The following is a 13239-nucleotide window of genomic DNA, read 5'->3' on the forward strand; positions in this document are numbered from 1 at the left end:
ACAATAAAAAAGACTCATTATAGGATTATTATAATTATTATAGTATGTTTGTAGAGCACATTTCAGGCAACTCAGAGTGAACGCATGAAATATCAGTGCAAAAGAAAGACATCTTAATAGGATGTGTAAATACAATTAACAGTAGACACACACGAGAAAATGAAAACTAGCGAAGAAGAAAGAAAAACGTCTGAAATTATGAATTGTGCATTTTAGGATTTATTGAAATAAAACACAAAAAATGCAGTAAATGTCTTTAGTTTTAGTCTTTTCGTCAAATCTGGTGCAGATGTTTATTGACACTGGCTTTGTCACTGGATCCACCAAGCACAGACGGGACCGGATCCACCGGGCATGTACAAGACTGGATCCTCATATACAGGACAGGATCTACTGTGCATGTACGAGACTGGATCCCTTGTGCAACTAGGGGACTGGATCCACTGTGTCAGTTGCCAGTTTTCATAATTTTCTATCAAAACATTTCAACTCAAAGTGAACACATGAAATATTAGTGCAAAAGAAACACATTATAAAAGACGTTTTAAAAGGATATTTGAATAAGAAAGTGTTTAATCAGTTTCAAGCTTCAAGCTTTATTCCATTATTTTGGACTTTTTAATATTAATCATAACCAGAAATATCCTCCATACAACCAAAGTCTGAGAATCAAAGTCGCTTCACGTTTTATCACAGTTTGAATTCGTATTGAGATCATTTGTTTTGGTTAAATTAACACATTAAATTGTTTCTGCCACTGGTCGTGTTCAGGGATGTTTAAAGGGGTTTAAAGGACTGTTGACAAAACTCTTTACATGTGGTCCATGTATGTTTTCACCTTTTACCATTAGAGCTGCAACGAACAATTAGTTATTAGTTGATCGACAGAAAAATAATCAGCGACTAGTTTGGGTCCTATTTGAAACAAAAATTGCTCATTCCAGACACACAAATGTGATAATTTGCAGCTTTTCTTGGTTTTGCATTGCAATAAACTGAATAATTGGGGGTTTTGGGCCATTTTTACAATAAATGAAGACATTTGACAAGATCATTTTGGGCTCTAGGATATTGTGATGTGTGATATTGTATTGTGAGACCACATGATTAATCTGTGAAAATAAATAAATACATAATCGTTGCATTCAGCTCTATTTACCAAGCTTCACAGCAACATGCTGGTAGGTAGTTATTACTTAATGGCGTCTACAGTCTAACTGAATCAGGGCTTCACACCTGAGGTTCACTTCAGGGTAACTGGATTAGATATCTTAATTAATTGCTTCATTGTAATGGGAATTTGCACCATTGAAGAACAATAACAACCAAACATTATTACTTAATTTAAAGCCCACGTCTTGTAGAGGGAGTTTATATTGTGTTCACGTTGTGCTTTGCCCTGATAACATTTTATTTAATCAGCTTCAAGCTTTATTTCAGCACAGGTGAGCTGGTTACTGTTGTCTTAATGGACACTTGCAGGTGAGAGAAGACACACAAGTGTCCACCATTACATTACACGCAATAAGCTTTATACATTGATTGATTTGTTCTGGGCTTATTAACGCTGCTTTCATGTCTGATCTGCTGGATCACTGTCCTGAGCCACACCAGCTCCCTCTACCTCCTACGGTTCATCATCAAGTTAAGTTCTGGACTATTTATTCATGTCTTATACTGAACTGTAACTTTCGTCTTGTTTTATTTAGTTTTAACTTCATTTTACAATCTTACCTGTGGCACCCTTTAATCTACTACCTGACTTCTGTACGTAACCTGCACACTAATGACATAAACAGGTAACACTTGGTTTTATACAGTTTGTACACTGATGTGTCGTACTTTGTTGTATGTTTGCCAACTTTAGGAAAAGAGCAGCATGTTTAAGGGGAACATGGCTCAGTTAGCGATACAAACATTTGAAGCTTATTTATGTAATTGTACATCGCTTTGTGTTTCCATTAAGTCTGATGTGCAGAACTTTTAAATCGTCCTGTTGTTGAAAAGATGCTACACAGGTGGACGTATTTTGCCTGAAGAGTTTAATGGAGAGTCTGGGAGAAACTGGCACGGTGCAGCAGGTCTTTGTTCCAACTCATTTAAATATGTACAGATACTGAAAGTACTTAAGTTTACAGAAAATCCCCTCAAGAAAAGTCAGATGACTTAATGTAGTGGTTTGTAGGTGAACGAGGGGAAACAAAATCCCATTTTTACAATGCAAATGAACACTGTGGGTTGAGTTTTTTTTTTTTAAAGGATAAATTAAGAAATTTTAACTTTTAGCTTTGAAATTTGCTACATTAAAACACCTGGATGTCAAAACCAGCCAATTTTATTCACCAGCCACGTGGAAAATTGCAAATTTAATTGGATTTCAAGCTGAGTTTTTGGTCAGTGTGTTAGAAAAGGTTACCAGGTGACTCACACAGACACCTCTTCCAATTTTTGACTGTATAAAATGGCTGATGAACTAGAAATGCAGGAATTTCCATGCAATGCTCCCTCCTGGTGGCAGCTTTATGAACTCAGGCAGATTATACAAGTCATGCTGATTAAAAAAGGAAAAAAACTAAAATAAATAAATAAAAAAAACATAAGACCCAAACTACCACAATCCAGATATTAAAGACTGATCTGCTTAAAAAGTAACCCACACAATTTGAATTAAGACTGCGAGATTAAGATGGATTTTCAAAACATTAAAAACTTTAATAAAAGCAGAATAGAACATAGGGCTGAACTGAAACACATGGATTTCAAACCAGTTTTAATCTAAACAAAAAGCCAGTAATGGGACGGGAAAGGTGGGAGGAAAAATTTACAGTCAACGAGAAAAAACAATCCGTGACATTTCTCCAAAAAATACTTTGCCACGTCTTTTTTTTTTGTTTTGTTTGTTTTTTTTAAGATCAAGAAACTCAAGCAACCGAGTCCCATGCTGCAGACACTGCCACCAACTTCACTTAAAACCCTGAGTTCATGATGCAAAAATGACAGACACATCTGGCTGGTTTGCAAGACAAACAAACTCAATTCTGAGTTGAGAAAGCAGTGACTGACATTGATTACGGCTTTACAAATGGTTCAAAACAAGTCTTTCCCCAACATAACAAAATACAATTCAATAAATTCACAATTCTTAGTAGTAAAGTCCATAATGTGTGGAATAAGAGGACAGATGGGGTCTTGGTGGGGGGAGCCAGGATCCAGAGGACAGTCTCATTCATTCGGCGTGGGTGATGGGCACTGCTCCCTTTAGCTGAACACAAAGACCCCCTTTTTAACCCCCCACCTGGGCTTGTGTGATGCATGTGTGTGTGTGTGTGTGTGTGAATTCAAGTTCGTTGTAATCTGAATTTTTTCCCCCATGAACATCTCAAAACCCTGGAGGGGGGCAGCACTAATAGCCCCCGCTGAACCCTCCACCCCGGCCGTAGCCACCGCCGCCCCCTCCTCTGTTGTAAGGAGCCCCGCTCCTGTAGGAATAATTGCTCCCCTTCATTGCACCATAATTGGAGTGCTGCTGTCCGTAGCCGTCCCCAAAGTCACCATTACTGTACCCACCCCCCATCTGGTTGTCGTAGTCGTCGTATCCCCCGTACCCCCCGTATCCTCCTCCTCCTCCGCCTCCTCCACCGCCGTTGTAACCCCCGCCATAGCCGTAGCCGCCTCCGTAATTGCCGCCGTAGCCTCCTCCGTAGCCGCCGCCGCCTCCTCCTCTTCCGCCGCCATAGCTCTGCATCCCTCTCCCTCGACCTCTTCCTCCCCGGCCGCTGCTGGACATCTCCTGCTTGGTCATGGCCTTCTTCACCTCCACCTTGTTCCCGTTGATGGTGTGGTATTTGGTCAGCACCGCCTTGGTGGCGGAGTCGGTGTCCTCGAAGAAGACAAAGCCGAAGCCCCTCTTCCTGCCGGTCTGCTTGTCAGAGATGATCTCGGCCTTCTCCACCACGCCGAACTGGGAGAAGTACTCGGTGAGGTTGTCCGCCTCGATGTGGTCCTTCACCCCGCCGACGAAGATCTTCTTCACGTTGGCGAGGATGTCCGGGTTGTTGGCGTCCTCCCGCGCTATGGCCCTCTTCAGCTCCACGTTGTTGCCTTCGACGACATGTGGCTTGGCCGCCATTGCTGCGTCGGCCTCCTCCGGTGTGGAGTAGGTGATGAAGCCGAAACAGCGGGAGCGTCCGAGCGGCTGGTTCATGACCACAACGCAGTCGTTGAGCGCGCCGTACTGCTCGAAGTACTTGCGGAGGCCATCATCTGTCGTCTCCACGTTCAGTCCTCCGACAAAAAGCTTGCAAAGTTTGTTCGTCATGATGGGATTTCTTCTGAGGACGATACGCTGAGACCGTCCCTCTTCTTCTTCAATGAGGAACGTCAGGGCGGGCCGTGCCACTCGCTCGCTTTCGTAAGACGTAGCCGCCGCTGATTGGCCAGCTTGAAAAAAACCAGCGCCCCGATTGGCTGGCGAGGAATTCACGTTCCCGCTGCCTTCGCGGGGTGTCGGAAATCTTACACTCGAGCGCTAAGGGAAAAAAAAAAAAAAAAAGGGAAGCGTGGATTTCAATATTTGCGGGCATTGGTTTTGTTCTAGTACAGCACAAAGCACGTCAATAAAGCCGTGTTCTCTTTAAGTCCAACAGATCACATTATTGTTATTCCCGGAAACCTGCCAAATACAGCTACACACCTTAGATACTCCCTATTTTAATATAACAGCCATCCGGCTTTGGACAATGTAAAGACCCGATGGTCAGTAAATACACCACAAATCGGCATTTTACTACATTCGGATTTTGCACAGCTTTACATGTGACTGCACAGTTTTAAACCGGAAATAAAGCACATTTTTAGACATTAACTCTAAGGTTGAATGCAGAAAACCAATCCGAAGGGTATCCAAACTTAATTTCCAATATATAAAGGCTGGTGTGCTGCCTATAAAGTGGCATAATCTAACAGTAAAACATTAAAACAGACACATCTCGCCTTACAAACAGTTTTCAGAGCTTCACTTGTTTAACTATTACTTCAGGGACAGGGAGAACTGGTCACACTGGTCCTGGACCCAAAGTGAAAATGCATAAGGAAGAACCAACACTGACAAATTATGCACAGCAGTTTTCCTTGAATGAACAATGAGACACACTTTGTGCTCCTTTTCTTACATTTTTATTTTCTCTACTGCTGTGTGTGTTTAGCATGGATCGTCACCATGTTTCTAAGCAACGAAATGCAGTTGTTTTGTTATCTTGGTTCTTATAAAATCACGTCAATCTCACTTATGTAGCACAATATCAAAAGTTTGCCTCAGAGGGATTTCCTATCTGCACACTATCGTTGAGACCTTCAGTTCGGATAAGGAAAAATGTGGAAAGATCTTCGGGAAGAGCAACAGAGGACGGTTACCGCTTTGTCCTCTTTGCTATTTATAACTTCAGTCGGCTAAACTTGTCTTGAACCCAAAGAGAAAATATGTTAGGAAGCAACAACACACTGAGCCAAGCACAAGTTCTGCAGAGTGCAGTTTTGTTCTGGATGATCAGTGTCGGCCCACTTCTCTGTGGAAACACTTCATGCATCTCAGTGGCTCATGTGAGCTCTTCACAGTCAGGGAAATGTTCTCAGCCCCTCCCTAGATTAAGAAAAAAAAGGTGCTTTTACAACCTTGTCCTTAAGAATCATCAGGAGATGAACACATGCTGCAGCACGCCCAGTTAGGAGCAGATAGCAGCTGTGAAATCGCTCCCACTGACCGTTTTTTCTTTTTGACTGACTTATTAGTTTCACTTTCTGTAAATTTCATCTTCTTTTGCACGTTTAGCGCTGATGCTTCACGCAGCTACTTAACCTTAAGTGTGTCTGGCTTTGTGAAAGTGCCCTTGTGGGATTTTTGACTCCTAGTAGCGTTAATAGTTTATAGTCTTCTGCTCGTGCACAGGGACAGGACGTGATACACACTCCTGTAAATGTTTCCACACTCACCCACTGACCTACAGGTGTGTGTGTGTGTGTGAGAGAGGCTGAAAGATGAGCAGCAATGCACCAACAAAGGCAAGAATGGAGGCGCCAAGCTGGTTAACACAGTTTTTTTAAACACTACTGTTATTTGTTTACATGAAAACTCCACAGGGCACTTTTTCTTTTCTGCCATATTTGTGAGATTCGAGCCATGTGATTTGGGCTGTAAATGGGAGACACACATGGAGGAACTAACGGATTATATAAAATCCTCTGGTGGCAAAAATGACGACATTAGCACAGCCCAGCCAAGCCTGTTGCCTAGAACAGCACCAAACATTTAAAGCGTCACACTGGACGGTACTCCAAAGACTTGAAAATGTCTTTGGATCAGAGGATTTGAATGAAACGTGAGCACATCCGCCACCCCTGCAAACCTCATGTCCACCAGAACCTTATTTATGGTGAAGCTCCCCGGTGTGGGACACATTACGTCTCTTATCTCTTATTTTGACCCCTTTGTGGCAGGGGAGACATGCAACCAAGCTATCCTCACAATGTAAAGAAGTAACATAACAAGCATCTTGGTGTAGAAAAATATATATATTTATTGTAGGTTCATAAAAAGCACGGCCAACATAACAGACGTCTCCTTTTCCTATGCGAAGATCAGAAATCGTCAAGCACCAATAGCCTATAGAAAGGTAAGAGAACACAAGTAACATTTCCACTCCCATCACCATTTCAAGCATCGGACACAGTACCTGCACCTCACTGTGTCTCCTGAAGCGTCACAGTACATCAGACAGGATTTAGTTAGTGCCTTTTCCTCCAATTTCATAAAACTGAGCGACTGAGTCTCATCAAGTATGCGTAACAAAGCCCGTTTTACTTTAAATTTCCTCCAATTGCAGTGGGTGTGTTCTTACAAATCGAGGCACTGCTGCAAAATCGAATGACCCGAGTCAAACCTGTACTGTCAGATGTATTGTTTTCTCATCAAGAGTTCATTCTTATGCTCGTACGGCTTCTTGGGCTCGTGTCTCCACGAGTGAGAGCACTTCAGGTACTGATCTCTGCTGCTCAATTAGCAGCAGCAGCATCTAAATGAACCAATAAAACACTTTATAATGACAGACGATACATTTTCTTTTAGTCAACAGTACACAGAAGTAAAACATGCAGCTTACTGCGCTGCAATCAACTTGATGGAAATGATGACTGGAAAACACAAGTCACCACAAAAGATGGTGCTTCCTTCTGACATTTAAACCATGATTTCAGGTCAAGTTTGTGTTTATGCCTCCAGAGCCTTGATGAAAAATCTTTGGTGCATTAAATGACTGTTACGGCATAAATCTCATACACAACCTCGGACCAGTGAGGTTTGGTTTTCATCCAATTACTTGTACAGTCTGTGACAGCCCCTGTGATCTGACTGTAAAACCAAACCACAGTATGGTAAAGACACGGATCAGGTGGTTCAGTTTGTCACCTTTACTCTGTTTCCAATCAATAATTCACAGTCACTGTGAATAAAGCTGCAGATAGTGAAGTTTCTAGTTTCTTGGTTACTGGGAGTATCTGGTGATCTGGTTTAAGTAAAGTCTGATACCCACGTTGATCCTGAGAGGCCGTGTGCAGAAAAACACCCTTAAATAAAAATATCACCAAAACTGTTTGGTTGCACCAACATATATATTTTTACTTCCACCCATTTGATTTCAGTTATTGCCAAACTGGAAAAACCACAACCTTGCTGCGGCCTCGCTGAGCTGAAAACAATTAAGAACAAGACAAATTAAGCATTTATTTGGATTTTGAAACCCACAGTGCCCAGAGTGCAAAAACTCCCTCCAAAAATAAGCAGCACTTGAGTTTAAGTGGTTTCAAATAAAAATCAGAGATGCAAGATTTTGTAGTTTTACATTTATTTAATTACAAAAGTAGTTCTTCTTGATTTACTGAGTGCTTTAACCTCGTCAGGCCCTTTGAATCAAACCCAAGGAAAACTCCCGTCCTCACCAGGAACCTGCCCTGTGATGGGAGGTAACAAGTAGATCATGCCACACAGCGTTTGGTGTTTTGGTCCACCATCCTCTGTGCTAGCACTGGGGGCACTGTGTCATCAAAATTCACCCCAAAACTTTAAAACCCACCGAACCTCGAGGAAAAACCTCTCAGCTTGAACCTGTGTTCACTGGCACTGAGGCCACACTGGGAATCCTTTGTGAAAACTGACTTCACCTGAGGGGGAGAAGGCACAACCACTCTCCGGTCCCCCCGTCGGCGTGGAGACACGCACCCCCATCAGTTTCAGGGGTGATGTCCTCGTACCCAGGTTACCGTAGCAACCTGGAGGAGATGGGAGAGAAACAGAGTGAGAAAATGGACATAGCACGGTTTTCTGGACCAAACACCAATTTAGTTGATCCATTAATTTCATTTAATGGTGGAAAATAATTTGGGTCCCCTTCCACCCACTTAAAAGTCCATTTTTAAGACCAAATAAAGTAACCCCCACCCGTTCTTTTAGTTTAAGATTAGCTATATAAGACGCATTGAGCTATGATTAAAGTGTCAGTTAAGTTAAAAGATAATAAATGGCACACTTGTGCACCATCTCATGAAGATATGCCATACAAGGTTGACCAACACAGAGTGAAGACAGGTTGATTTACATACCTAGTTTGCTGGAAGTGGATATCCTAAAGTGATATTTCAGACTCCTATCACAATCGACCCCAGGTAATGAACAGGGTCCTGATGTAGCCTACAAACAAACTGCTACGGCTATTTTGGCTGGGATAGCCTACAGGAATACGAGTAAGAACACCTAAATGTAGGAATAATCAAAGATAAATATCAGAGCCCTCATGTCCACATATTGATATGTATTCAAATATGGAGAATAGAAAAGGAAAATATAAAGTCATTAACAAAAAAAACAACAACTTTTAAAACAAGATCAAACCCTACAGAGCCTACATGCATTGGCTGTGGGTAGACTACGACCATTCTGTAACCATTTCACCCACCTGAGAGTAAGGGAATAAACTGTGGGAAAGATGCCATGTAACTAAAGATCAACAAGATGATGCCACTTATAAAACCTGTGGATGAACTTGAGGAAGCCTGGTTAAATAAGTAAAATAACTAAGCTAAGTGGTATAACGTTTTATTTAAAATGAACATACATAAGCATACCAAAGTGTTTTAACAGTAGGTTTTGTTCTCCAGACATGAAAGTATACAATATACATTAGATATTGCTACAGATAATGAAAAATGAACAATATTTAAGACTGAAACTATTACTATGTGTGAGGAGAGTTTGAATACAGTATGGGGAAGGAAACAAGGAGACTGGATCCTGCAGTATCACGTTCCCGCCTTTGCTGAGTGACCCAAAAGTGAATAGTTATACAAAAAATAAAATTGATGTTATCAGCAATGACAGCTATGAAAATCCAAAACCACAAAAAAAAAAAAAACATGCTTTCTCATCCTCATACATTGAAATTACACTAAAGTTTTTACTCCAGAAAACAAAATCTAAATTGCTTAAAATGCAAAATATTAGGATCAGAACTTTTCTTTTTCTTTTATGTCAGCAAAAAAAAACAAAAAAACAATCCTACATCAAAAAATATGAACGCAAATAAAAAATAATATTCAACTCTAAACGACAACTACACGCCATCAGCGTGGGTACATAATAATAAAAAGGGATCGCTGTGTTATTCTTCATTTTAACGTGTCCTAGTTGAGCGGCAACAACCGCTGCGTTTATTATCAGGTTTTCTGGGAAGTGACCTTCCTACCTGTTTGGGTTTTTGCGGTCTTGATTAGGGGGATCTCTGTCTCTGCCATTGTTGGGTTTCACGGCAGACGCCCCGTTATTGAATTTGAGTTTTGGCTTCCAAATCCCGGCTGGAGGTTGAGTGTTGCGGTGGGTGGTGTGGGGGGGTTTGACTCTTTCTATCGTGCAGTTCGTCTGTGCAGTTTAGTAGCCGCCGCCGTAGCCGCCCCTCGGGTAGCCGCCGCCGCCACCGCCGCCTCCTCTGGTGTAGGGAGCGGCGCTCCTCCCGCTGAAGGGCGGCCCTTTCATGGGGCCGTACCCGGAGGAGTGCTGGCCGTAGCCGCTACCGAACTCATTGTAGCCGTTACCGCCGCCATAGCCGCTTCCCTGGTCTCCGTAGCCACCCCCATACGGCCCGCCGTACCCTCCTCCTCCGTAGCCGCCACAGTTGTAGCCTCCGCCATTTCCGTAGTTGTAGTTTCCGCCGTAGTCCCTGCTGCCGTAGCCATTTTGATTCCCTCTCATGCCTCTACCTCCTCTGCCCCTCGGCGCCATTCCGGCTCTGTTCGCCGCCTGCATCTCCTGCTTGGTGAGGGCCTTCTTCACCTCCACTTTGTGTCCGTTGACCGTGTGGAACTTCACCACGACCGCCTTGTCGGCCGCGTCGTGGTCGGTGAAGTAAACAAAGCCGAAGCCCCTCTTCTTCCCGGTCTCCTTCTCCGAGATGACTTCGGCCTTCTCGATCTGGCCGTACTGGGAGAAGTACTCGGTCAGGTGCTCCTCTTCGATGTCGTCCTTCAGGCCTCCGACGAAGATTTTCTTCACCTTTGCGAGCGCCTCCGGCTTGTTGGCGTCCTCCCTCGCCACGGCCCGCTTCACCTCGACCACGTTGCCGTCGACGGTGTGCGGCCTAGCAGCCATGGCGGCGTCGGCCTCCTCCGGTGTGGAGTAGGTCACGAAGCCGAAGCAGCGGGAGCGCTGCAGCTGCTTGTTCACCACGACGACGCAGTCGGTGAGCGTGCCGTACTGCTCGAAGTGCTTGCGCAGGCCATCGTCGTCGGTGTCCACGTTCAGTCCACCGACGAACAGTTTACAGAGCTGGTCGGTCATTATTGAACAGGGACGAGCTGATAGATTTAAGATAATCGAACAGCAAACTGATCTCAAGATGGAGGACGAAGAAGAACGCAGCTGTATTTATACCAGTCGGTTCATGACGTACACCGGCCTGAAACTAGGCCACGCCTCTTCCGGTTCGCTCTCCTCTTTGTGCCACAAAAGATCAGCGATATTCTGCTTAAAAACCTATAAAACCACTTAAAAACTACAAGAAATACTCAAGTTAATACAATTTTATGTAGTATGGCTGCAGGCCACATTATTATATCAAAATAAATCCACCAAAAGCAGGTTTGGTCTGATATTTCTACATGTGGCATCCTCAAACATTTAAAGCTTGGACTGGAAAATGGTGACTTTCTAATGGCTTACTCTTATTGTATTACTCTGATTTCTCCTGATATGAAAGCCGTGTTGATAAAATGAATGGGGGCCATAGATGGGTTCATGAGTCTCAACCAAAACCGCTCAAACATTAAATGAAATGTGAGAATTAAGCTCAGAGGCTGAGCCTTCAGGGTTACAGCAGTGAGGATCATACATGTTATTAGTAGACTGGCTTAAAATATTTAAATTTAAGTAGATAAATAGTTTCATAGCAGAGAGAAAATAGGCACCGAATCTGCAGATTAAACATTGCTGTCTTGCAGAACATGACAGTTTACTTTGGTGTTGGAAATGGGTCTAATTTATTTCATTTCATTTAAGCAGTGAACTAATAAATGTTAACATTTTGATAATGAGCAACTTTTAGCAACCAGTCACTGGCTCAAGCATCTCAAATATTTAGGATTAGCTGCTTTTCTCTGTTTTCTATCACTACTATCTGATTTTTTTTAGCCATTTTTGGTCAAATAAAACAACTTCAAGATGTTCCACTGCAAATATGTACCAGGCATTTCCCCACTGTTCTGATAGTTTACTGTTTGAACTATAGAAAAAAAACTAATCTGCTGATAATTTATCACAAAAACTAATTATTTGCTTGCAGCTGCCCCCTAAAGTCTAGTTCTTTTCATGTACGCACACACACAAAAGCCTTGATGGTGTCTGATTCTTTGTCTTTTGAGGAAAACTTAATTTACAGGTTTTGACTCTTGTAAAGAGAAATAAAAGAGCACAAGAGTCGACTGTGCTTTGGCCAAACTTGTCAGATGTATCATGCATGTCCAGGTTAAGTGATCCAAACTACCGTGTATTACCATCTGTAAACATGCTTTTCACTGCTAGACCAAAAGAAAACACCCCCACACTGATGCCCAGGACCCCCCTCAGACCACGGAGATGTAGTTTCAGGTGAAAGACACAACACTTGGGTCTCATTTCCACACCAATAGACTTGCAGAGGAGCGTTAACCTTGTCACACCTACCAGAGCTTATGGTAATGTCGACTTTACACAGAGACAAAGACACTGCGAATAAAGAAACGCTGAAATCAAAGTAGACTGAAATCTTTATGAGGCATATTGCTCATGAAACAATCCCATCATCTATTCTACCAACACACACACACACGCACACACACACACACGTACAGAGGACAGTCTGTGTCTCAACAGATACACTTCCCAAATCATTTATGGACACAAATGAGGCAACTTTTGGTTTGTCAAATAAACAACAAATGGAAGAAACAACGGAGCATGTGCCACACACAGTTGGGTTTCTTAGTGTGGCTGTTTGGGGTTTAATCTTCTCATTTGTGCATTAGTTGGAACTTCTGATCACATTCTCGGTCCATCCATCGCCTGCTGTAGCTTCTACACAGAGGATGAGTCATGAGGGGCTTTTTCCCTCCTAGTTTGCAAGAAAAGGCAGAAATGTTCAACCAAGAGTCTAATCCAGGTTCTCCTCCTGCCTCTGACTGTGTTTTCTAAATTAACTCAGGTTATGTGCACGAGCACTGGAGCCGCTGGTGCAAACATTTACTCTACAGCGTCGGTCGGTGCTGCAGGCAGCTTCACAACATCCGCAGAGAGCAAGACTGAGAAAAATATCAGCACACTTCCTCTCTTTATTATCGTGTTAATTGCTTGGAAAAATAGTTCTGTTAGGGCAATGTTAAATGAACTAAAACCACACAGGGTTTCATCTTTAAACAGAATAAATATCCTACGCTAACAGAAATGTATTCTCTGTTAGCTGAAGAAAAATCAAGCTGAGAATGTCAAACCTCACACACAAAAAGGAAGACAAATTGATAATAATAATAATAATAATAAAAAAATCCCATCAGAGATGGTTGTCTTGTTTGAATATTGCGTGAATTTCATTATGGTAGTAAATGCACCATAATTATTATAACCAACCTATCAGCTTCCTCAGAGGTGATACCACCTTGAGGACACTGTGG

General features: G+C 42.6%; 2 protein-coding genes across 5 annotated transcripts; both read right to left on the reverse strand.

Annotated features, from left to right (window-relative positions):
- Positions 1 to 2687: 2687 nt before the first annotated feature.
- On the reverse strand, positions 2688 to 4524 carry LOC139207363 (heterogeneous nuclear ribonucleoprotein A0-like). Its single transcript, XM_070837063.1, has one exon. The coding sequence runs from the start codon at positions 4316 to 4318 to the stop codon at positions 3404 to 3406; it is 915 nt and encodes a 304-aa protein (XP_070693164.1). The 5' UTR covers positions 4319 to 4524; the 3' UTR covers positions 2688 to 3403.
- Positions 4525 to 6548: 2024 nt separating this feature from the next.
- LOC139206772 (heterogeneous nuclear ribonucleoprotein A0-like) lies at positions 6549 to 10923 on the reverse strand. 4 transcript variants are annotated; one of them, XM_070836363.1, is made up of 3 exons: positions 9789 to 10923; positions 8212 to 8319; positions 6549 to 6658 (listed from the first exon to the last, which is right to left on the reverse strand). In XM_070836363.1, the coding sequence occupies exon 1, from the start codon at positions 10874 to 10876 to the stop codon at positions 9971 to 9973; it is 906 nt and encodes a 301-aa protein (XP_070692464.1). In that variant the 5' UTR covers positions 10877 to 10923; the 3' UTR covers positions 6549 to 6658; positions 8212 to 8319; positions 9789 to 9970. The 4 variants fall into 4 exon arrangements, with proteins under 4 accessions (XP_070692464.1, XP_070692463.1, XP_070692462.1 ...); XM_070836362.1 differs by having other exon boundaries at positions 8212 to 8800; XM_070836361.1 differs by having other exon boundaries at positions 8650 to 10923.
- Between the last annotated feature and the right edge of the window lie 2316 nt (positions 10924 to 13239).

The sequence above is a fragment of the Pempheris klunzingeri genome, chromosome 9 (assembly GCF_042242105.1).
Source record: "Pempheris klunzingeri isolate RE-2024b chromosome 9, fPemKlu1.hap1, whole genome shotgun sequence".
Taxonomy (NCBI): Eukaryota; Metazoa; Chordata; class Actinopteri; order Acropomatiformes; family Pempheridae; genus Pempheris; species Pempheris klunzingeri.

What these genes read in the sequence shown, in the direction of transcription:
- LOC139206772 (XM_070836363.1), bottom strand. Translation starts at nt 10,876, where the DNA reads ATGACCGACCAGCTCTGTAAACTGTTCGTCGGTGGACTGAACGTGGAC.
- LOC139207363 (XM_070837063.1), bottom strand. Translation starts at nt 4,318, where the DNA reads ATGACGAACAAACTTTGCAAGCTTTTTGTCGGAGGACTGAACGTGGAG.